Raw genomic sequence first — 26,450 nt, forward strand, 5'->3', positions numbered from 1 at the left:
GGTGAAAGTGTGTAGTACAGCTTGGAGAATGTGCTGTGCAGCTGACTAGGCATGTGTTACGGACCAGCTAGTAAGATGTATACCATGCGGGATCTTACTGCCCTCCTGGCTAATATGTTCACCATGCCTGACCTGCCGGATGCCAGTAATACACCCATCCTGGTTTGGGGGTGTCTCTTTGTCTCCCTCTGTTTGCCTTTCTGTGTGTTCTTTTGCTATCCGTATCGCCGCCAGATAGCCCCTCCTCGTGAACCAGACACTCGTGTTGAGGCCTGTCCCCTACACAGGCTTACTTTTTAAATTTTACTTACCTATACTGCACTGTTTCACATGGGTTTTTCCACATCCCTGTGAGGGATTGCAAATTTGAATAGAAGCTTTGATTCTGTAGGAAGGTACTGTGGGGTTGGGAGAGAGACAGACCATCCGGAGCTAGAAGCAGAATCTTTGATGTGAAGAAAAGCGTGAAATTGTTCACTGCAGTTTAGTAAAGCCCGAGGAAGCCCATACCTTCCTTGTTTACAGGGTAATCTATTTCTGGAGGTAACTTCTCAAACTTGATTTCATTGGAATCTCAAACAGTCCAGAAACTCCTCCATATTTCTGTTCTTGCAGCTCTCACTATGTTGAACCAGTAATTCCCACAAGATCACATTTGTGCAGAGCAAATAGTCTACCAAAAATAGCTAAAATGTATGTTTGCTTTTGGAGAACCTACCATAGGCCAGGGGTCAGTCCAAATAATTTTTGAGAACAATAAAAATAAGTGGTAAGGAGTCCTCATGTGATGTTGTAGGGTAAGCACTAGAGTGCTAACCACAAGGTCTGTGGTTCAAACCTTCCAGCTGCACCTTGGAAACTGTTATACAGGGTCCCTAAGAGTCGGAATAGCAACACAAAATCCCCATTTTACTGAAAAAGGGAGGAGAATAGGAGAGTTGAATACTTGCCCAAGGCTACAGAGCAGTTTGGTGTCAGAATGCAAACCCAGGACTTGAGATATAAGAGCTCCTCACTCAAGTCAATCCCTGTTTGCTGGCCCACAGTTAGTAAATTCATCTTGTGGCAGTAACTGGACAATTAGAAACCTTCAGATTTAAAGATCTTATCTCCTAGGAAGCTCTGCTTCTGTAAGCCAGTCAAGGTCTGGGTTGAGAAGCCAAAGTGGTTTAATTTGCGTGGAAAAGCTCCTGAAAGGAGTTTTCACTGTTAGAATTGCTTGAAGACCGAAATTTGTTTTCCTAAGAAAATTGATACAAATGAGTGGTAGAAATGAAAATGCTTCACTGTAAAGCAAGAACCCCTTAACTGCTGTTCTCCCCTATCCTAACAATAAACCATTCAAATAATTTATGAAGGAAAAGCTTCTCGCTACCACCTAACTATCAATGCCAATTAGATTAAGAACAGAACACAGAAACAGAGAAAAAGTAAGGAAATTAACTATTCGTAATTCCCTTCCCCCAACAATAATCTGATAGATTGTGGTACTAGCAATTTGGTTGTATTGTTTCTGAGGTTTTTTTCAGTGTGTTCTTGTGCTTGTATATATTTTCCACAGTGTTGCACATATAACTGTTTAGCTTGCATTTGAAATTTAGCATTATAACATAAAGCACATTTCCATGCTATAATATGCTTTGTAGGCACAACTTTTAATTTTTAATAAATATAAGATATGCAACTAACATTCATCTAACTGTAGGTATTTCATATACTGATTTTTAAAATATTATTGGCATTTTGTTTTCCTTCTTAATGAGTTGGTGTGGCTTTGTAGTGACCTTAGCTGTAGGAATTGGGTCAATTTCATGGAATTAATGACTACATTTCATTTCCTGTTCTTGGCTGTCTGTACTAGAGGTTTAAACAGCGTATAGACTTGGAGTATACAAACCTTTCTGTTTCAATTAGTTTGAAATTAAAAATGGTTCTTTTTGAAAATAAAGTCAAACCTTTGGCAACCCATAATGCTGTTGTTTGTTATTATGTACTGATGAGTTGGTTCCGACCCTGTATAGGGTTTCTGAGGAGCGGCTGGTGGATTTGAACTGCTGACCTAATTTTTCTCCTGCTTTCTCTGCCAAGCCAGGTTCAGAGCAAGTAGCAAGCTATCCTGTGGCGAAGGAAGAGCGGTGGGCGCACAGTCTGGCCATTTCCCCACCGTGCTCCTGCTGCCAATTTGGAAACTCTTGGTTCGTTCCCATTCTGACAGGAATGAGGAGCAAGACGCTGTTTTTGAGATTTTCCTTAAAAGCTTGGTTGTAATATGGTAATACTTTGCGGAAATAAACTCTGGCTGACCCACATGAAGGATATAAGCTTTGAAAACATTTAGGGTTTTAATTTGTTCAGAAGAGGCGCTTAGGCTTTTTGAAGTCTAAATCCAGTGGGAAATGGATTTTCTGGTGCTTTGCGTGTTTTAAGGAGTCCTGGTGTGGTGCTGTGGGTTAATAATGCATCAGACTACAAAGCTGTTTAAACTGCAAGGTCAGTGGTTCAAGCTCACCAGCCACTCCCTGGGGACCCTATACAGGGTCGCTATGGGTCCGAGTAGACTCAACGGCACTTACTTAACAATAACATCAACTGTGTTTTAAAGGACTGCTGGTAGCTTAGTGGTTACGAGTCGGGCTGCTAACCTTAAGGTCAGCAGTTTGAAACTACAAGTGGTTCCATGGGAGAAAGATGAGGCTTTCAGCTCCCGTCAAAAGTTACAGCCTCGGAAACCCTGTATACAGGGTCACTATAAGTCGGAATCAACTCCACGGCACTTCACCACCACCACTGCCACCACTGCATTGTGGGTGTGAGGAGGAAGTCTTCAATCAAAGCTCTGACCGCAAAAGAAAAAACTGGATTCACAAAACTAAATGCAAGTGGATAAAGGTAGCTGAGGAAGCTTAAAAATGAAAAGTGGAACAGAAATTTTCTTCTTTCTTATTTGAAATCTTGATACTCCTTCCCTCCCTGAATTAGATGCCCACCTCGAACCTCAGCTGCATGATATCTTTCTATCCTGCGTGTCCTACGTTGTAGCCTTGTCTTTCAGGGTGTACGTAGGTGTATCATAACCTAAACAAAAAACAAAACTAAATTGCTGTTAGGTTGATTCCAACTTATGGAGACTACAGGTGATTCAGGGTTGAGTTTTCAGTGGCTGTGAATGTTCACAAGTAAATCACCAGACCTTTCTGCTGCAGCTCCTCCAGGTGTGTTCGAATTGCCAACCTGTCAGTTAGCAACCAAGTGTTTGCCCCCGCAGTGATCTAACTGTGTGCACATCGCTGTCTTCTGTGAACATTTCAGTTGCAGAGAAAAGAGGACATCTCTGGGAAAAGCAAGATACTTGTTTAGTGACACAAAATGTGTCCACATGTATTGTATGAGAAAGCCAGGTAATTAAACAGTATCTGTTCTCCATTTTGGGGGAATAAAATGAGTGTTTGTGTGTATGTATTGTTGTTGTTGTTGAATGCCGTCCAGTCGGTTCCGACCCATAGCGACCTTGTATAGAGTTTCCGAGGAACCCCTGGTGAGCTTGAACCGCCGACCCGGCAGTTCAAACAGCTTCGCAGTCTGGCGCATTAACCCACAGCGCCACACCACAACTCCTGTGTGTCTGTAGATGTATAGAAAAGACTGAAGACCTGTACACACTGTTGAGGGACAGTTGGGGTTAGGATTAAGATTTAAAGGGACTTTTAATTTATAAGGAGTTCTTGTGTGATGCTGCATCAAAACTACTTCCTGCATCTTAAAAAATAATATGAATTATTTGGAATCCTTGGGTGATGCAGATAGTTGGATGTTTGAGGCCACTCAGAGGTGCCTTGGAAGAAAGTCCTGGCAATTCAGTCATTGAAAACCCTATGGAGCACAGATTTACTAGGACATATGCAATCACCATGAGCCAGCAACTGGTTCCAACTATTATGTTGATGGATGGAGATAAAAGGAAAAGAAAACACTGGTATTGGGGATGAATAACCAATGCATGGTAGTGATGCATTTGGTGCCGTGGAGTCGGTTCCCAGTTCCATTTTTAGCTGGTTCCCGAGGCTGTATAAGTCTTTTCAGGAGCAGAAAGCCTAATCTTTCTCCCACGGAACAGCTGGTAGTTTCGAACTGCTAACCTGGAGGTTAGCAGCACAACTCGTAACCACTATGCTACCAGAGCTCTTTACAAGAACACATGAGGTTTTGCAAAAGCTGCAAATTAAAGGACCCAAACCCAAACCCATGACTATTTGAGCCAATTCCTACTCCTAGCTACTCAGTAGAACAGAGTAGAACTGCCCCATTAGGGTTTCCTGGTCTGTAAACCTTGTTGGAAGCAAATTGCCTTCATGTGTCTTCATGGAGCGGCTGGTGACTTTGAACTGCCGATCTTTCACCAGGGTTCCAAATGGTAGAAATGTCTGGCTATGGCCGGGAATGCAGCCAGCCCTATTTCTGCGTGGCAGAAAGAGAGCATGCTGGGATCAAAGCCTGGGTATGACTGTTTTATTATAGCTTTGCAGATAATAATAAAATAGGTCAGGACTTAGTCAGTAATGTTACTATTATATATGTATGAAACAGTGAAACCTGTGAGAGCCAGAGCTTGGCGGGACTGCCTTGCTTTTCTGGGTCCCGTAAGTTCTCCACCTTTGACAGGGTGCAAACTTACCACTTTTCTGCCGCTAATTTTAGTGGAAAACTCTGGCAGATTTCTGCCTCATCCACGTTGTTTTGCTGTATTTCTAAGAAAGTAGACAGCAGTGTGTGACCATGTTTTATAGTACCTCCACGTTTAAAAATACTCAGTTTGGCTGTGATTACAGATATAGCAAAAGATAATTAGCAATTCCCCAAGAAGAACTATGTGGTGTGAGTCAAGATGGCACCTTTGACTAATGGTTATTGCGTTGAAACTGAGGTCGAGACAGTTGTCTTATAGTCCTCGCCATATCATTGGGTTACTGTGTAATTCACAATAATATATGACTTCTGCTTTCCTTCCCTGAACTCTTCTTCACATTATTAATCTAACTTAGTACATATAACGATATTTGCTAAACCACTGAAAGTGCTGGCACTTTTGCTGATATGCATTGGTGGGGGTTTTCGCCTTTCCCCTTTTATCTTTAGGTTTCATTTAAAATTCCCATCTTTCATATTTTGGTAAGAGATGACTTTAAGTGGAAATGTAATCTGAGTATTCTCTTTGATAAATGGACTCAGCATGGGCATTTTGAAGCCAAGTATTCCATCTGTAGTGTAAGTATTAAAGTATGGTGACATTCCAGAAGGAAGCCCAGACAGTTAAAGGACAGCTTTGCTGGGAGCCCAAAACAGCCAGGTGGAATCAATTTAGCAAAGCTCAAGACTTCTGGATTGATGGCCTCGAATCCACTGTCTCCTCACAGCTCTCATCTCAGGCCGTCATTTGGCCTATTGGAAGGAGCAGAGTAGAAAGAATGCCTTCCAAATGGAGTCCTGGGCTTTGAGGGTTCTTTGAAGAAGATCAGGCATCTAAAACTTGATGCCCATCTTAGGGTCCCTAGGTTGTGCTAACCTAAAGGTTGAAGGTTCGAGTCCACCCACAGTTGACTTGGAAGAAAAGCCTGACTGTTGACACCCCAAAAATCAGCCTCTGGAAATTTTGTGGCACACAGCTGTCTTGTGACACCCACGGAGTCTCCACGAGTCACAATTGAGTTGATAGCAACTGGGTTTTGTGTTGTTGTTAAGTACAGTCAAGTCAGTTCCGACTCATAGCGACCCTGTATAGGGTTTCCAAGGAGCAGTTCATGGGTTGGAACTGCTGACCTTATGGCTCACAGTCCAATGCTACCAGTCAGTGCCACACCAGGTTTTTATTGGTGTCTTTATGTGGAGGGGCCTTCAACAATTTGTAGTGTCTTCTACCTTGCCCCTCTACTGGTCAGCTGTGGGACCCATGACAAGTTAGCTCCGTCTCTGCAATTGTGCTGAGTCCTAATGTTCTTACCTGTAAAATGGAAATCATACCACCTGCCAGGCCTGAAGTCCTGGTGTGGTGCTTCGGATTAATGCACCTGGACCACAAGGTGAGTTTCAACTGCAAGGTCGATGATTCAAGCTCATCCGCCGCTCCATGGAAACCCTATACAAGCCTTGTTAGTGTTCTTAATATAAATGAGAAATGTATACCAAGCAGTATCAAAATGCTTAGATTCCCTATGATTATTGTTTTCTTTTTAATTGGCTTACATCTATATTCTCAGGATACAAAAAAGCAATTAAAGGCCTGCCGCCATGCTTGCTGGTTTTGTCTAAGGGACAATGGCTTAGGTCATCCTATGGCAAAGACTGCAAACGACCGCGTTAGTAATATTTATACATCATCAAATCCATGAAAGCATATATTCTATGTCTGCCCTTGTCCACTCAGCTCTGGACACTGACTGGCATGCCTCATGATCTTCTACTATGCCCCTCCTTCTTTCTCTGCGTCCCTCCGCCTTCCTTAGAACACCCCTTGCCTGGAGAGCTTGGGGCTCAACTTTACCCTTCCCCAAAGAAGCCTTCTGACACCCCAGACTAGGTTAGAACCATCTGTTTATCGTCACATGTGCTCTCTGTCTGCCTCCTCTACAGAGAAAGAATCCCTTCTGTATTATTCTGGCTACCTATACACATTATTGGAGTACTGGTGTGGCGCTGTGGGCTAATGCGTCAGACTGCAAAGTCGTTTGAACTGCAAGGTCGGTGGTTCAAGCTCACCAGCTGCTCCTTGGAAACCCTATACAGGGTCGCTATGGGTCGGAATCAACTCGACGGCACTTAACAACAACAACATGCACATTATTAAGGTGCTCTGGTAGCGTAGGGGTTACGAGTTGAGGTGCTAACCTCAGAGTCAGCAGTTCGAAACTACCAGCCATTCCGTGGGAGAAAGATGAGGCTTTCTGCTCCCTTAAAGATTTAACAGCCTCAGAAGTCCTATGCAGGTTTGCTAGGAGTCACAACTGACTTGATAGCACTTAGTAACAACAAACTAACAGCACTTAATAACACAACTATTTTTCAGAAGCTTGCCCTCCCCCAGAATTTGTAAGTAAGCTCAAAGAGGCAAGGTCCATGCCAGGTAGACCTGGAGTGGTGGATGTGTGCATCACGCCTGGTGTTCAGGTAAATGAATGTATACACGCGTGATGTGCACACATCCCCAGATCTAAGGCCCATCTGCTTGATAACAGTCCTTCCTGGTGGAGCACTGCAGGATAATGCATTGGACTACAAGGTTGGTTTGAACCTCAAAGCCAGCGGTTCAAACCACCAGCCGCTCCTCAGAAACCCTAGACAAAGCTGCTACAAGTCAGAACTGACTCTGTGACACTTAACATCTTTTATAAAGTACCCAGATCCTTCAGATGAATGAAAGATTTCCATCCTTGTTGTTGAATCTCCATTTCTCCTTTACATAGTTTATGTTCTTGAACGGGAGATGCGGTTTGTAATGTCTTTGTTTACTTTGTCTTCCTCCAGCTCCTACAGAAGAATGGGCAGCTATCATCTGTCAGTGGCTCAGCTGAGCAGGGTGAGGTCAGCATCCAGGAGGGAGACCTGAGGGGCCCCGAGGAAGAAGTCGTCACAAACGGTAAGTTACCTTCCCAGTAAGAGTGCCTGGAATGGAGAAAAACAGTAGAGAACCATCACCGGCCTCCATGGAAGCGAGGCTGTAATTCTACCTGATGGTGGATGATGGTTGCAAGAACCAGTGAGCTTCAAAAGGAAGTGTTTCTCTGACCCTACACACACATGGGCTAATGCGTCAGACTGCAAAGTCGTTTGAACTGCAAAGTCAGTGGTTCAAGCTCACCAGCTGCTCCTTGGAAACCCTATACAGGGTCGCTATGTGTCGGAATCGACTCGACGGCACTTAACAACAACAACACCAACATACACATCCTAAGCTAAAACTTAGTGTTTTTTCATTACTGTGCTTTCATCTCAGCTACTTGCCTAGTATCAAATGTGAATTCTTTTCTCTTTCTTTTTAATAATTTCTTTGTTTTTGAGAGTAGGCACATCAGAACACACACCAATTCTACAATTTAGTGATACTGATGGCATACTTCCAGCTGTGCTATCATTTTCACACTCCTCCTCTGAATTGTCCCTCCTCCATTAACGACACCATGGTTTCTTGAAATAAACAGATAGTCCCTCCTCATCTATAGCCCGTGAAATGAACACGAGAAAGTAAGGAACCCTCCCTTCCTCAAGGTGACCCCTTGAGGATTAGGATTGTTTCTGTTTCTAGTCTTTGTTGTTGTTATTGAGTGTATACAGCAGAAAAGACACAATTCAACAGTTTCCACATGTATGTACCAAGTCTAGTGACAGTGATTAGTCTTCGAGTTGTGTGCCCACTTTTCTGTGTTCTTCCTTCTCTGTTAACGTGAACTCACTCAAGCTTCCTGTCTAACCTGTTAGGTATTGTTGTTACTTTGATCCCATAAAAAAGGTCATAAAAGAGCACAGTGCTCTAGGCAGACATTCTTTCCCAGCTAACCCAAATCATTGTTTGGTTTTAATAAGACCTAAGACCTCAGGGGATACTTTTGGTTTAAGGTTTAAACAGTTATATTAGAGCAATCACTTCAGGGGTTCATATAGCCTCTATGAATCCGGAAAGTCTCCATTCCTCAAGAATTTGAAATTCTGTTTTGCGTTTCCCTCCTTTTGGTCAGGTTTTTGTTTTTTTTTTTAATAATGTGTGTGTTTTTTAAATAATTATTTTCTGTATGTACAATTCAGTGATACTGATTACATTCTGGAAACATTGGAACCGTCTCAACCATTGTCCAGAGATGCCTGTTAAACTTACTTGCACCTTGACATGTCCACTTACAGAGTTTTCTGAGTGTGTACATTTCAAGGCAGACACCTCCCTTTGTTGAATGTGACGTAATGCTTGTTTTAAAATTTTTGAGCCTCGAGATCCTAAAACAACAACAAAACCAGCCCCTTGCCATCACTAAAGTTCTGACTCGTGATGTCCCCATGTGTTACAGAGTAGAATTGAAGCCCTGAGTTTCATCGTCTGTAATTTGACAGAAGCAGATCACCAGGCCTTTCTTCCACAGTGCAAACTACTTGTGCACCCGGGTCCTTGGAGAGGGTCTTGGAGCAGTGTTTATTGGAGAGTGAGTCTTTCACCACACACCACTAGTTTGATTTTAAGCCTAGGTGGGATGTGGGGAAAACATACTTTGAGTGGTAGTTCTCCCAGGAGAGGCCACATGTTGGAGAATCTTCCTGTACTCATTTCATTGTTCAGCTTATTCATAATTTAAGCAAATAATTTGATGATCACTGTGGGAGTCCTGGTGTGACGCTGGACTGAAAAGTCAGTTTCAACTGCAAGGTCAATGGTTCAAGCTCACCAGCTGCTCCTTGGAAACCCTGTACAGTGTCGCTACAGGTCGGAACCAACTCAACCGCACTTAACAACAACAACCTGGAAGGTATTTTGGACCATGGTAGCTCTGTAGGATAAGCACTGGTCTGTTAACCCATGAGCCACTCCTCAGGAGAAAGATGAAGCTTTCTGCTCCTGTAAAGATTTACATGGTACTTTTAGTACCAGAAGAACAAACAAATCTGTGTTGAAAAAGTATAGCTAGATACTCCTTAGAAGCCAGGAGAGCAAGACTTCGTCTCTCATACTTCGGACATGTTATTAGGAGGGACCAGGCCCTGGGGGACATCATCCTAGTAAAGGAAGACCTCCAAGGAGATGGACTGATACAATGGCAGCTGTGGGCTCAAGAATAACAGCAGTGTGGGATGACACAGTGTCAGGCAGTGTTTCATTCTGTTGGACGTAGGAACTGACTTCACGGCACCAGCAGGGTAGATTTACAGCCGTGAAACGCTATGAATTGTAGTCAATTCAATGGCAGTAGTTGGGATTTTTTTTTTTTTTTAATGGATGCCAAGGGACAGTGATAGCTCAGCGATCGAGTTCTCACAGTCCACGTCGGAAACCCAGGTTCAGTTCCTGGCCAGTACACCCTATGCACACTTACTTCTCTGTCAGTGGAGGCTTGTGTGTTACTATGATGTTGGATGAGTTCCAGTGAAGCTTCCAGACTAAGATGGCCCAGGAACAAATGTCTGGCCATCTACTTCCAAAAAGCAGCCAATGAAAATCCTACGGATCACCAAAGTCCCATCTGCAACCAGTTGTGGGGATGGAACATGTTGTGCATGGCAACAATGGCAGGGACAGAAAATTATAATAGCTTAACATGCAGTAAATTGGCTCAGATATCATGTAAATAAGGGACAAGTGAAGGGCAAAGTCCTGTGAAAGATGAGTTCGATAAAATTCTCCCAGCCCCAGTGAGTGGAACCTGTTTGTCTTTTTGCTCAGTTCTCCATAGGAGCTGGTTTTGAAGTTGGTGGGAATGCTGTTCTGACTTGTGGAGCCCCCTAGGCACAACATAAAGTTAAAAACACACAATCTCACAGGCCTGCTGGGAGGGTTTCTAATAATTCCCACTAAAATAATAGCAGATTCCCAAGCCCCACACTTTGTCCTTCCCTTGAATCATTTCAAACTACAATAAAGTTTGAGCTGACTGTGTCCAAGCCCCCCTATGTTTGAGGCTTCTGGAAAGATGAAAGGAACCAAGGATACTTCCCACCGTCAGAGGAGAACAGAAACTTGTCTATGGAAGGATAAATAAGTTAAAAATAAGGTTAAGACAGGGCAACTTGGTGATCAAGTTTGTTAAGAGTTAAGCGTTCAGAGTTCTAATCATTGGGTATCAGAGGGTAGAATGAGATCTGGGGAGCGGGGGCAGTAAGGGAAAGTTGGATTTAGATATCCTGAGATACGGGAGGCCAGTAAAAGTGAGAAGAATGTTATTCTCACTGATTATTGGTTCTCACTTATATATTAGGCCACGAACTGTACTTCTTGTATTCTGTTGCCTTTAATAATTATAGCGCTCTCTGAGGGAGCTGGTGTTGGTCTCAGGATTCAGGTTAGCAGATTCCAGAGCTTGGACTGTTTCAGCGCAGGGCGTGTGCAGAGCTTGTGTGTTACAGCAAGGATTTTGTTGAAGAGTCAGAAGGAAGCTGGAGCTGAGTAAGGGACTGCTGGGAGTGGAGGTGGGGGGGCTGCCAGAGTCAGTCCCCAATTGATGGAGATCCCAAGTGCAAGGAGACTCAACCTGCTGGTGCCAGCCCCTCCCCCTCTTACTATTCTCCCTCCCATGATCAGTTGCAGACTGGGTCATTGTGAGTTTTCATTGGCTGCTTTTGGGGAAAAGATCGCTTGAAGCTTAGTCTTGAAGCTCTGGCTGCAACCCATTCAGCGTCCTAGCAACACACTGCCAGACGGAGGTGCATCAACTGGAAATGTTGCCCAGGTCTCCTGCATGAAAGGCAAGAACTCTACCACTGAAACCACCACTGCCCCCACAGGGCTGGATGATAGGGCTCAGAGTGTTATTTTGCTGTTGTTGTTAAGGGACGTTAAGTTGATTCCGACCCTGTATAGGATTTCCAAGGAATGACTGGTGAGTTTGAACCTCAAACTCAAACTGACTTTGCAGTCGGGCACATTAACCCACAACCCCACAAGGGAGTATTTAGTAGAAGATTTGGGATCACTGTAATCATCTGACACTGTGGAGGATGAATCAGTGGAGCCTGTATTTCTATACAATCCGGGAGTACCGGGGAGGCCTTTGTCATCTGCTGAGTGTTTACTTCCTTTGGTCCAGATGGGATTCCTTTCCCTTTTCAGCTCTGTGGGTAAACACTGATTTCTATAGGGAGTGTCTGCCTACTCCCTGTAATTGTTCTATTGTCTCCCAGACCCCAAGGCCTGGTGGTCCCAGCAAATGCCCCACTTTTGGGATGAGTTGGTGCCCTTTTAGGCAGAACCGTGATACCCTTGGCTTATTTTAGGGTCTTGAAGGTACATTTGATTTTTGTTTTATTTTTTTCTCTTCTAGTTCCTCTTATCAGGCCGATATAATATCAGCCTGGCGATATAAATCCAGATGTAGTCTTCATGTTGAAGTAATTTTCATGCTTTTCTTTTAACACCAGTCATAGCATATGATTACATTTTATTGTTCTTTCTGGAAATCAGAATTTTGTATGAAAACATATTGTCCTGTTAACAGAGGATATTAACTTAGAACGTAAGTATTTAATTGTAGATGTTTGAGGGCCTTGGTTTCAGCCAAGGAGACTTGCTGGTGTACTGGGTTAAGCGTTGGTCTAGGTTGGTGGTTCAAATTGCTCCCAGAAAGATAGAAGGCTACTATGAGTGGAATCCACCCCATGGCACTGGGTCTGGTCAGGTTTAGTTTCTACTGCTGTTCAGTTCTATAGCAACAGCCCTGACCCATCTTGGTCCTTGGAGGATTGACCCATTCCAGGTATTTGGATTTTCTGTGGGCTAATAATACAAGGAGCTCTGGTAGTGTAGTGGTTACGAATCAGGCTGTGAACCACAAGGTCAGCAGTTCGAAACTACCAGCTGCTCCACAGGAGAAAGATGAGGCTTTCTGCTCCCGTAAAGATTTACAGCCTCAGAAACCCTGTACAGGGTTGTTATGGGTCTGAACCGACTCGATGGCACTTAACAACAACAATAATACAGTAAGTTAGTGGGAGAAAATGAACAAGGCATTCTTACCAGTGGGTTTTATTTTAAATCACAGACAGTGTTTAAACACAGCCAGAAGTGAGACTATTTCCTTCCTTTGACTTATTCGTTCTGTTTCAGAAACTGGAAATACTGGTAATTCAGAAAATGGACTCTTGTTTCTTTGTAAGCTTTCTTTACATCACAGAAAAAAAAAAAATAATGGACTACTAAATATTTTTAAGGCTGTACATCAGGTGAGCGCTCTACAGATTTGGATGGGGGGGCTTCGAGAGTATAAAATTGCAAGGGGGTGGAGGGGACTGTCTGTGAGAGAGAGAGAGAAAAAAAAAGAGTAGAAAATCAGGCATGAAATGATTTACTTAAACCCAGTAAAGACATAATAAATGACTTTAGACACAGTTCCTTTTTTTTTTCTGGACTCTTTAGGTGAGTCACGAATTTTTCCAAATGTGCTCAGGTTGAATCTCAGCCTGGCTCCCCCTTTGTGTCTACAAAGTTCTTCAGCTCCTTCCCACACCTGCTCTTCTGGGAAAGAGTTTTTAAAAGACTCCCACCCCACCCAGATTGTCATTTGTTCTGCGCTCTATGACTTGTATGGGTTTTCCTGAGTTAAACATCTAAACAAAAATGATTCTTAGAATGTATATTTTAATCTGGGGGGGAGTCCTGGGGTGGTGCTGTAGGTTAAGCACTTGACCACACGGTTGGTTTGAACCACAAGGTGTCAGTGGTTCAAACTCAAACAGCTGCTCCTTGGAAACACTATACCGGCTTGCTGTGACTTAACATCTCAGTCTGGGACCAATTTTAGGTGGAAAGCTTTTAGATTAAAAAAAAAAAATTAATCGTAGTCTCTGTTGAGCAGATTTACTATTTTTTCTAAATATGGGGGTGGGGTCAATGTTATTACTTAACCCCTTCTTTATTTTGATAACAGCCTATTTTGGTTGTTAGATGAAATGCCTACAGAACTCATTACCACTTGCATTTGTTATGTGCCATCTAGTTGGTTCCGAGTTACGGCCGGTGGGTTTGAAATGCCGGCCTTGTAGTTCAAACCAGCCTTTTGGTCCAGTGCTTATATCAGTGCACCATGACCGGACTCCAAGAAGAAAGGTTTCCCTGCCTTGGAAACAAACTGGAGCCTTGGACCTGGGTGGCAGCAGTGAGACCGCCAAATCCTCACCATTAGACCACCAGGGAGAGTCTAGTCATCCTGGCTTCTAAGGAGAATTCAGGTTTTATTTCTTCCAACACAGATTTGTTCGTTTTTCTGGCAGTCCATGGTACTTTTAATATTCTTCTCTAGTACCGTAACTCAAATGCATTAATTTCATTTTCTAGGATTTCTCTTTTCTTTGCCTAGAACAGCCACACACACACATACACGATAACAGGTACATTGCTCAGCTATTTAGTTGGAAGTTTAATTTGCAACACTCTGGGGGAAATCCATTTTTCTCATGGAATGTCACCATCTTTGATTTTATTAATCTTGCTGTTTGAATCCACCAGCTCCTTGGGATATGGAAGAACTTGTTGTTGTTGTTGTGTGCTGTGGAGTCGTTTCCGACTCATAGTGACCCTGTATAGGGTTTCCGAGGCTGTAAATCTTTTCGGGAGCAGAAAGCCTCATCTTTCTCCTGTGGAGAGGCTGGTTGTTTCGAACTGCTGACCTTAAGGTTCACAGCCCGATTCGTAACCACTACGCTACCAGAGAACTACAACCAAGTAATCACAGCCCTCCCCACAGATCTTAGTACCTCACAGAAAATGCATTAGACACACCGAAAAGTAGTTCTTCCTTGCTTTGAACAATGACTGACTCTTATCTGAATAGTGAGCTCTCTGAGGCCTGCCCCATGCCTTACGACCCACCAAGAAGTACCTGTTTTTCTGTGAGAAGCTTTTTCTCCTCATAAGAAATGTTTTCATGATTCAATGCCTTTTCTGTTTCAATGTTTGGTGTAATTGGTTCTTGTTGGTATTTTCATGAAGACATTCACACACATTACTACCCTCCCCCTAGTTGCTGTACTTCTTAGCAACCCCCCATGATTTGGTCAGCAGGGTTTTCTTTATTTCTTAATATAATTTTATTTATTTTGTTGTCATAGGCTTTTCAGTGGCTGATTTTTTGTAAGTAGATCAGCAGGACCCTCTTTTGCCGTGCTTCTGGGTGGGCGGGATTGCCAACCTTTCTGTTAGCAGCTGAATGCAGTAACCTTTTTCACCAACCAGGGGACTGCTACCCTCCACTCACTCTATATGTTTCATCAGTTGTCAACATGTATGTAGCATTCCACATGTCTGCCTTTTACCCTCAGCCCCACTAGAGTATCAAAACCCCAAGGACAGTGATTTCTTAGGGGGAACAAAGAGGTCAGTCAGCTTTTTCTGCATTGTGTGTCCTGAGCCTCTGGTACATAGTAAGTACTCAACAAATGTTTGGATAAATGAAGACACAGTTTTAAGTGAGAGCCAATGAAATTACTTATTTTAAATCATAGGGGTGGGGAGAAGGAGCCCTGGTGGTTGGTGCAAGAGTTAAGCATTCGCTCACTTGCTAACTGCAAGGTTGGTGGTTCAAACCTGCTTAGCAGCTCTGTGGGAGAAAGACCTAGTGATCTGTAAAGATTACCGCCCAGAAAAACCCATGGGAGCAATTCTACTGCGTCACATGAGTGGAAATTGATTAACTGGCATCTAACAACTCCATTAACTACAGCAAAATCCGGCGGGGAGAATTTGTTACCTTTCAACTGTGTGGTTAAATACAGCAGCATGGATTTATCCAAGGCTGCCCCACCCTTCATAAGCATTGACCTATTAATCCCAAGGTTGGTGGTTCAAACCCAGCAGCCCCTCCTTGGAAATTTTCCTGTGAGTTGGAACTGGTTCACAGCATTTAACAACAGCCCCACTCTTCATGGCATCAGCACTAGCAAAACCAACCTTCTCAGTAGACTATGGTGGCTTCTCACAGGTACCTGGGTTACCTGGAAACTGCACCTTGACCTGCCTTTGGCCATGAGAGAGTTTCTACAACACTATCACATATGCCTGCCCTGTAGACAAAGAGAAGGGTGGGGTATTTTTCCTACTTTGGTATTTCAGATACAATATTATTACATGACATTTTCTCAAGCTGTATCCTGTTTTGTAATGTTTTGAAAAATATGGACAACACGTACAAAATTGGCCTTGAACTTAGACAAAAGTACTGTACTATGTATGCACTTTCTGGGAGCCAGTTTTAATTCATCCCCTTGCTGTCCTGGAGTTCTTTCTGTCATTGATAGATTTCTGGGGCAAATACTCTACTGCTTTCAGCCTTTAAGAAACATTAATTTATTTTTTAGCAATCAACACAACAGCCAAGCTGTCTAGGGATGATTTCCTGAACTATATCCAACTTGGACAATGCATGAAGCTTTGGTTTGGGATTAAGGGGCAGGAGGAGGAAGACTTTTATTCATACTTCCTCCCCTTTACAAATCACTTGAAACACTTCAGCTTGGAACCCAGGTGGTTGTTAGGGACTATTGAGTTGATACCACCTCCTAGCAGCCCCATGTGACAGAGTAGAACTGCCCCATCGTAGTTTCCTAGGCTGTTGTAATCTTCATGGGAGCACATTGCCAGATCTTTCTAACCATGGGGCCAATGGTTTTGAACGCTCAAACCTTTAGGTTGGCAGCTGAGTGCTTAACTATTGCGTCACTGTACTTGTTAAATGCTGTCGAGTTGTTCAGACTCATAGTGACTCTGTACAGAGTTTCCAAGGAGCAGCTGCTGGGGTTTGAACCTCCGACCTGTGATTCGCAGTTCAGTGCTTATCCTACAGTGCCACACCAGGAGTCCATAGGTATAGCTGCTTTAATTACTGTTTTTATCATGTGACCTTGATTTGACTATCAGTTTTCATCTGTAAAATGAATAGTCCTATCTGTCCGGAATTGACTTGCATTCCCTCAAAATAGGTGTCACCTTGGCTGGGCCAAGCTTCTCTAGAGTTGGGTGGTTACGTAATGGTGTAGTCATTCTCAGAGACATCAGCCGTCTCTGAAATTCACTGACTGTGTAGTATCTGTATCACTGTTGTTGTTGTTGTTGTTATGTGCCATGGAGTCGGTTCCGACTCATAGTGACCCTGTACAGGGTTTCCGAGGCTGTAATTCTTTACGGGAGCAGAAAGCCTCATCTTTCTCCCACGGAATGGCTGGTAGTTACTAACTGCTGACCCTGAGGTTAGCAGCCCAATTCATAACCACTACGCTACCAGAGCTCCCATTGGGCATTCAACGCCCAATGGCGGAGGAGCTCTTGAAGAGACACAGGTAAGCCTCAGCATACCAGGGTCCACTTGTGTCTTTTAATAAAATTACCTTTATGGTTTCCCTTTTTTGTCTGCTCTTGAAGCCATCTCCTCGATTGAAGTCTCGATTTAAGTGAACAAAAGGAGGGGGAAGTGTATTCAAGAATATCTCAGTGAATAAGCATTCTCTGAAATAAGTTTCAGAGAATAAGGACAATTCTTCATAAATGTGACTACAAGACATCTCTCCCTTTACATGCATTCACTCATTCTGCCCACTTGCTGCAAGATCGGGATTATGTAAGAGTGACTTGGTTAACTGTTGTTGTTGTTGTTAACTGCAGTTGAGTCGGATCTGATTCATAGCGATCCTATACACAACAGAACAAAACACGGCTTGGTCCTGCTCCATCCTTTGAACTGTTGCTACACTTTAGTCCATTACTGCTGCCGCTGTGCCAGTCTAGCATGGTGGGAATCTTTCTCTTTCTTTGACCGTCCACTTTACTAAGCATGATGTGCTTCTCTAAGGTCCCTCCTGATAACATGTCTGATGTTTGAGAGACAAAGAGTTGCCATCCTAGCTTCTAAGGGGCATTCTGATTGTACTTCTTCCAACAAAGATTTGCTTGTGTTTCTGGCAGTCCATGGTACTTTTCAATATTCTTCTCCAACACTGTATATACTCATATGCCTCAATTCTTCTATGGTTTTCATTATTCATTGTCCAACTTTCATATGCATGTGAGACTGTTGAAAATACCATGGAATGGGTCAGCCACCTAGTCCTCAAAGAAATGATTAGGTTTAGGATCCACTCTACACTGGTATGATCTCACTAAGCAACAAAAGAAAACCTGATTTTCAGACATGATCAATTCTACAGGTTTAAAGGCCAAGGCTTTGACTCACATCATTCTATAACATTTGGATAGGATAGGGCTCTGAGTGGTTAGGAGATGTTGAGAACTATTATGTCTACTTTCTCAAAAGAATGCCAGTCAATCTTAAATTATTTCCAAGTTATTCACCTTAAATAAGGAGGATGTTCAGGCCCACTTGGGTAGTGGTTCAGGTGAATCAAACTCCTAAGCTTGTCCAGGTACTTACTACACCAGATTCAGACCCTCCCCTTGAAGGAACTCAGGTGATTCACAATGGATGGGACTTTAATGGAAACATTAAATTATTTTAGGCATTTTTATTTATTTAATGAAAGCCCTCTAGGTGTTTTCTCAAAGACTGACTCCATCCTTGGAACAATTCCATTGGTACCCAGTGTGACCATGGCGAGTCCATGGCTGTCAGAATAGAACTGTGCCACATGGGATTTCCAGTTGCTGCTTTTCAAACACAAATTGCCAGGCCTTTCTTAGAGGCACCTCAGGGTGGATTTGAACCTCGAATCTTTTGGTTACCTGCAGAACACATTAACTTGTTTGCACCACACAGGGACTCCTCACCTAATATGGTGGTAGTGGCTGTGTGCCGTGGAGTTGGTTCCGACTCATAGTGACCCTGTACAGGGTTTCCGAGGCTATAAAGCTTTACGGGAGTAGGACGCCTCATCTTTCTCCTGTGGAACAGCTGGTAGTTTCGAACTGCTGACCTTGCGGTTCGCAGCCCGATTCGTAACCACTACGCTACCAGAGCTCCTTATGTAGCAACTCCCAAAAGGACAATGAAATGTCCTAGGGCACAGTGTCTCTATATTACATAAAAAGATGCTTTGATAATCTCAGAAAATGCAATGTCTAGACTTCAAAACCTACAACCTTTTAGCTGATCATTGAAGTCTTACTCCTAGGTACCATGCTCTGAATTTTAAAAAAAACTGCTTTGTGGTAAAATGCAGGGCCAGTGGTTAAATGCTGACAACCCCCAATGACACTGGTGAAAAGTGAGATACGTTTGATTTCATTAATTGAATGAATCAATTGGAGGCCTCCATGTGTTTTAACAAACACACCTCAGTATTCACAGATACCAAGCTCAAGGCCATTTCCGGCCTTTATGATTGACTGACTGGAACATCAGGTTTGGGAATGAGAAGAAGGGAATTTTGAAGCTGTCTCCTCCTGGCCCCATGCAGAATGCTTCTCTGCTAAAATACTCAAAAGTTTGGGGAACTTTCTCCGTTAAAGGAAGTCCATTAACCACTGGAGCTAAGCTCTTCCTTCAGGTGCATACGTCCGTTTCCTGTGCTGCTCTCTGGAATGATGCAGCCCAAACTTACCTCCTTTTTTTCCACATGGGAGCCTTGTAAGTATTTGAAAATATTTACCATCCTTTCCTTTCATCTTTTCTTCTCTAAGCAAAACATCGCCAGAGAAAATAACTTGCTTCACATTAAAAGAAAAATGTCAGTGCTTTTGTACAGTTTGTTGTTGTTGTTAAGTGCCCTCCAGTTGGCTCCAACTCATAGGGACCCTGAGTAGGGTTTCCGAGGAGCAGCTGGTGGGTTTGAACCACCAATCTGTGGTTCAGACCAACGTTGTGGTCCCAGTGCATTGTCATGCAGCGTGATAACAGGACTCCAGCTTTGTGATTAAGGGAACCTTTTTATAAATTTCTTATAATTTTTCAAAGATCACACCCTACCTTAAGTTTGCTCATTTAAGATGCTATATTGCTCTGAACTCGGGCCTTTCCATGTGGTCCCAGATGGCCAGGTACAACCCAGAGCCTAGGACCCAATGGCAAACATACTGTGTTCTATTCACAAAAAGAATAAAGGTTTCCCATAGACGATTTGTAAAACGCAGAGACACGTCAAGTTTAGAAAGTACCCCAAGTTCCACCATGGGTGGACTTTCTTGTTCTAGCCTCTCCTTTCTTAAGCCTTCCGTATATACGGGTATACTTGCATTTTAAAAAGCATAATTGGCTCAGAGACTACATGTCCACCAGTGTTGACAGCAGCACTGTTCCCAACAGTCAAACCCAGTGTCCATCAACAAGTGAACGAGTAAGCAAAATGTGAGGCACATCTATACCATGGAATACGACACAGCCAGTTACAGAAATGGAGTTTGGGTACAAGCTATACTGTGGAGTCCTAGTGTGGTGCTGTGGGTTAATGCACTGGACCACAAGGTCGACTTGGACAATAAGGTTGGCACATAGCAACAACATAGAGTTTGAGGAGATTATCCTGCTCGACATAAAACTTTACAATTCCACTTGTATGGAATCATCTGGAATAAGTAAATCCATTGAGACAAAAGAAGATGAATGATTAGCAACGAATGGAGATTATTTTAGAATTGTACCCACATACACAGAAAGCAAAACGAATCATATTCAGTCCGTAGTTTATATTGTATTTTTATCTGGAACAAAAAGATGCAGCGTGAGTATTCTCCTTGTCATAAAATGCTTCAAACATATTTTTTCCCAAATTCCCCTGAACAATACCATTTTTTTACTAATGGAGAGTTTGGTTCTAAGTGTTATCAGTTTCCAGCAGCAAACATTCTTTTTCACCTCTCATTTAGTATAGCTCATCGAAGAATTGGCAACTCTCAAAGAATATAAAATATGAGGACTCAATTCAGGGAGACTAATATTGATTTTACATTGCTTTTATTACCAGGGTTGAGCTTTTAAATATTTACCCACCCCGGGCAAATTGCCTGGCTGTGTGATTTTTCAAGCCTCTGTTAACTTTTCCTGTTGTTCACAGTAGTCTCTTTGAGTAGCTCGTCTTCGGATGATTTGTCTTAGGAATCTTGAATTGAAAGAACCATGTCTATACAAACATGTCCTGTTCAACTGGACCATAAAACTCAATTCGCCGGGATTCATATGTGCTTACAGCACAGAGCAAAACAAAACCCGAGTCCACTGCACTGTAGTGAAGCCTGTTCCAACGCACAGCAAGCAGATAGGACAGACGAGGAGTGCTCCTTTGGATTTCTGAGACTGTAAATCTTTACCAAAGCAGATTGTTGTTAAGTGCCGTCCAGTCTGTTCTGACCCGTAGAGACCCTGTATAGGGTCTCCGAGGAGCAGCTGGTGAGCTTGTTCAAAGTGACTTTGCAGTCTGGCGCATTAACTCACAGTGCCACAACAGGACTGCCAAAGCAGATAGCCTCATATTTATCCTGCAGAACACCTGATGGTTTGAACCACCACTTTTTTGGTTAGCAGACCAACACTTAACCCACTGTGCCACCAAGGCTCTTTAGCAAAGGGCTAAGACCTACCAGGCCTGAGGATACCATGGAATGTCATTTAGATTGAACATATGTATCGATCTATCTCCTCCTTTACCATTAGCCAGTTGGGGGGCAGTTTTTAATCCCACGTGAAGTGATCTGGGTGCATTTTGAAAGGAATCACAACAGCATAGACATCCTTTTGGTGAGATTCTGTCAGAGGAGAAAGATGCCGCATTGGGTGAGGAAATAGAAGAGGGTTCAAAGAGGGCTGGGTTTGGTGTGAGAGGCATTTTCCCGTCTCCTAGTCCTCAAGCTTCTCTGGCAGGAGTTAGCTGCCTCTGTTGTCACCGACTCATGGGATTGGACTTTTCGATGTCCAAGGTTTTCAGTCTTTTCTTCCTAGTCTGCTTTAATCTGGAAGCTCCACTGAAACCGTTCAGCATCACAGCAACATGCAGGCCCCCCGGACAGACACGAGGAGACTGACTACACATGAGGTACATTGGCCCGAAATCGAACACAGGCGAGAATTCTACCACTGGTCCATCACCGATGAAGTTGTTAATGTGCAATTGAGTTGGTTCCTGCTGCATAAGGTTTCCGGGGAGTGACTGGTGAACTTGAACTGCCGACTTTTCAGTTCAAACTGACCTTGTGGTCCAGAGCAGTAGCCTACAGTACACACCAGGACGTCGATATAAGCGCTAATCCTGATGTGTAGTTCCTTGTCTCCTTCCCTGTCAGGAAACAAAGAGAAGAGCATTATGACCACTATTTGTCTACCAGTCCTGGCCTCTTCTCAGCTTGTCCAACTGCTTTGTGGGGAAAAGGCTCCTGACCACTAGTCCCGTCTTTTGTTTGCATTTCCCCTTGATTCCTCTTCCTCCGGCCGCCCACCCCCTCCCCCCCCCCCCCCCCCCCTTCCTGACTTCACACACGACCATGATCATTCCATTTGTAGGAATCTCAGTCTTCCCCTAACCCACCGGCATATCTCCACGAGTGGTGAGGTGACTTTTGACTCCTTCACCTTGGTCACCATCTGCTTTATTTCTAGAATACCTTCTTCTATTTTTGTCCAGTTCATCTTTCTAAATGACATCTCTAATTGTGTGCTGCTGACTCTGGTCCAAAACCTCCAATGATTCCTGGTAGCTTTCAGTACAATTATCCTTCATATCCCATACAATTAAGCCATTTAAACTATACAATTCAGTGTTTCTTAATATCGTCACAGAGTTCTATAACAAATTATCTAAAAAAAATAGCCATTAACAAATCATTCTCCATATTCTTCCTAACCCCCGGGCCCTGGGCTACCAGTGATCTATGAATTTGCCTATTCTGAATCTTTTGTATAAATGGAATCACACTAAATATGTTCTTCTGTGATTGACTTCTTCGGCTTCGTGTAAATTTATCAATTTTACCCAGGTTATAGTGTGCATCAGTACTTAGTTCTTTTTTATTGTCAAATAATACTCCATTATATAAGGAGCTCTGGTAGCGTAGTGGTTACGAATCGGGCTGCAAACCTGAAAGTCAGCGGTTCGAAACTACCAGCCGCTCCGCGGGAGAAAGATGAGGCTTTCTACTCCCGTAAGGATTTACACCCTTGGAAACCCTGCACAGGGTCACTATTGGTCGGAACCGACTCGACAGCACTTAACAACAACAACAACAACAACATATGGATTTGTATGTTTTGTGTATCCATTCATCAGCTGATGGAAGCTTGTACTGTTTACACTTTTTGGCCGTTTCGAAAAATGATGCTGTTGAACATTCATGTGCACGTTTTTAAGTGAATTATGTTTTCCATTTCTCTTGGGTATATGCATGGCAGGGATTTCCTGGGTCCTGGGGAGTCCAGGTGTGGCATTTTAGCATAAGCACTAGACTACAAGGTCGTTTTGAACTGCAGGGTCAGCAGTTCAAATTCACCAGCTGCTCCTCTGAAACCCTTTACAGGGTCCCTGAGTTGGAACCAACTCGATGGTACTTAACAATAACAGCAATTGGGTCCTGGTGCGTGGCATTGTAGGCTAAGCACTAGACTGTAAGGTCAGTTTGAACCACAAGGTCGGCAGTTCAAATTTACCAGCTGCTCCTCTGAAACCTTTAACTCACAACAACAATGGCACTTAACAACAATGGCAAGCCAATGTCTTGACGAACTACCAAACTGTTTTTCAAAGCAGCTACACCCCACCATGGTGCTCGGGGTTCCCATTTCTCTACACCCTTGCCAGTGCGTATCCTACAGGACTACACCAGGGGTCTGTGGTATGATGTTGTTGTTGTGACCCTGGACAGCGTTTCCGAGGCTGTAAATGTTTACGGGAGCAGAACGCCTCATCTTTCTCCCGTGGAACAGCTGATAGTTTCTAACTGCTGACCTTGTGGTTCGCAGCCCGATTAGTAACCACTATGCTAGGTGGTGCAAATGGTTTGCACAATGCCACTAACTTAAAAATTGGCAGTTTGAACTACCCAGTTGGTACTGCAGAAGAAAAGACCTAGTGATCTGCTCCCCAAAAGATTTGTTGTTAAGTGCCAAGAAAACCCTGTTACAGAACAGGTCTGTAACCCATGGAGTCCCTGTGAGTTGCAGTCAACTTGAAGGCAACTCACAGAAACAATGAACATTTCTTGTTAGTTTAGCTTTGGGTGGCAATGTCTTTGTGGAAGGGTTCGGACTGAAAAAGGCCAGCGAATGGAGGTGATAACAAAAGAAAGCCGCCTCTGTTGACCTTGCTCCTGCTTATAACCTGATGGGTGACTTCTTTGTAGGTGCATACACACTGAGGCTCATTGGGCAGTTGTAGCATAGTGGTTACGAATCGGGCTGCATTCACAAGGTCAGCAGTTCGAAACTACCAGCTGCTCCGCGGGAGAAAGATGAGGCTTTCTGCTCCCGTCAAGATTTACAGCCTCGGAAACCCTGTACAGGGTTGCTATGGGTTGTAACCGACTCGACTGTACTTAACAACAACAACAACCATGTACCCGATCCTTGATTCCCAGAGGCAGACATCAAAGAAGCGCAATCGCCAAGAGAGTCAGTCACGTGTGGTATGATGCATTGTCTCTGCCTTGTGATCTCAACCACCTCTTCAAGATTATTCCATCGGATGTGTTAGTGTCTTTACCATTGTTAGAAAAAGAACAAAAGAAAACAAAGGGCCCAACTTGAGCAGCAGTACTTGACCTTTTTCAATGTTATTTTGGGTCTTAAATTTCTAAGTAACCAAAGTGGCTTCTTGTCCAGCCACAGTGAGATGGTTGTTGCTTGTCTATGAGGTCTGGGACCCTCAGGAAGCAAGGAGTTGATGATGAAGTTTTACAAGATGAGAAGAACCCACACAGATGCACCCATAAGTTGAACGTGTGTATTTCAGAGGTGGCAACAGAAAGCCATGTCCCCCAACGGCTGCTGCTGAGAATCGATGTTGAGCTCTTTGGCTGACTCTGGGCAAGGACTTGGACTTGCATTAGGGACACAATATCTGTACTGATACTTGTGTTTGGGAAGCAGCAGACCCATGTGACCTCCAGGATCTTTCATTTATGTGATCTGTATCCCCAACTCGTTGGCTGAGCTGCCCTACCCCTAGAGCTATATGAACTGCAGAAGGATTGGGAGCACTAGCCGCCTTTCACACACACCAGACTCCCAGTATCATGGGAGCAATTTGTGGACTGAAGGGAGGATCACAGGGGGCAGGCAGCTGGCTCTGCCTGCAAACCGCCAATACCCCACTGTGTGAGAACAAGGCTCCGCTTTCCCTGTTTCCACGTGGACTTTCAACCAAGCTGGGCGTTTTCAGGCTTGTGTGAAACATAAGATGGAAGCCAGGCCCATGAAAAGGATGAAGCTGCGTTTTCAAACAAGATGGGATCACAGGCCCAGGCTGAGGCTAACTTTGCTCACCCTAAACCTGAGTATTGCAAGCATTGCCCCCTACTGGCCAGAAGTACAAACTACGTGCTATGCCACATGCACACATGGTGTAGACGATCTTCCTACTGTTCTTCATGTTGTTAAGCGCCGTCGAGTGGATTCCAACCATAGAGTTTCCAAGGAGCAGCTGGTGATTTTTGAACTGCTAACCTTGCAGTTCAAATGGCTTTGCAGTCTGGCACATTAACCCAAAGAGCCACACCAGGACTCCCTACTGTTCTTGGGACCCCCTATTTACTGGGCCCACTCTGGTCTACCCCAGTTTCTCTCCCTGCCCCAAGCGGTAATGAACAAGATCTTCGTGGTCTGGAAAGAATGAGAGTAAAACCTTTCTTTTGGTTTGATGAGCAGATAAACCCGGTCAGACAGGCAAGGCATGAAGTGATAGAGAAAGGAGACAATCCTAGGAGGGGGCCCACGTGGACCCACCCTAACAGAAAATTAACATCGAAGTGTGATGAAGTTGTAAGAACACTCCAACTCATTTAACAATTATCTTCTGGGTTTACACACAGCAAATCTGAAACTTCAGTGAATTTAAAAGTTTAGGACTGACTGCCTGGGATTTTTTTGAAATTTAATTATAGGTTCGGATTGAGTTCCACAGTATGTGCATGAGTTTGTTTTGTTTTTTAATATCTGTACTAGAGTTGTGTTGTTGTGTACCATTAACTCTATACTAACTCATAGTGAACCTGTAAAACAGAGTTGAACTGCCCTGGAGGGTATCCAAGGTGTGTTTAAAATCAGGAAAGGTGCACATTGCATTAGGGTTTTATTCTTTCTGTATGCTGAGCAGCTATCTGAGAAGCTGGACTATATGAAGAACACAGCATCAGGATTGGAAGAAGGTTCCTGAGCAGAAGACACAAGTTTTCTTGCTGAAAGTGAAGGGGACTTGAAGCATTTCCTGATGAAGATGAAAGTTTACAGGATTCCGTATCAATGACACCCTAACAAAGTAAAACAAAAATCCTCAAAATAGGCCAGTAAACAACATGATAGAAAATATTGAAGTTGTCAAGGATTTCATTTTAGTTGGAGCCACAATTAATGCTGTCAAGAGGTCAAATGACATACTGCAGTGGGCAGATTATAAAAAGCAAAGATGTCATTTTAAGAATTAAGGTACACTTTAGCTAAGCCAAGGTGTTTTCAGTTTTGCTTCATAAGCATGCAAAAGCTTAGTATCAAAAAAGAATTGAAGCCTTTGAGTTAATGGTGTTGACAAAGAATATTAAATAGACCATGGACTGGGAGAAGTACAGCCAGAAGACTCCTTAGAAACAAGAATGAGGAGATTTCATCCATCATACTTGTTGTCAGGGAAGACCA

At 43.4% G+C, this 26,450-nt stretch overlaps 1 protein-coding gene across 1 annotated transcript in view; it reads left to right on the top strand.

Moving 5' to 3' along the window:
- AKAP12 (A kinase (PRKA) anchor protein 12) overlaps positions 1-26,450 on the top strand; it is a 113,814-nt gene that overhangs the window by 58,484 nt on the left and 28,880 nt on the right. The window contains 2 exon segments of the mRNA XM_006874356.1: positions 7,516-7,649; positions 7,702-7,724. Coding sequence (XP_006874418.1) covers positions 7,516-7,649; positions 7,702-7,724 — 157 coding nt within the window.

Source organism: Chrysochloris asiatica, unplaced genomic scaffold, assembly GCF_000296735.1.
Source record: "Chrysochloris asiatica unplaced genomic scaffold, ChrAsi1.0 scaffold00271, whole genome shotgun sequence".
Taxonomy (NCBI): Eukaryota; Metazoa; Chordata; class Mammalia; order Afrosoricida; family Chrysochloridae; genus Chrysochloris; species Chrysochloris asiatica.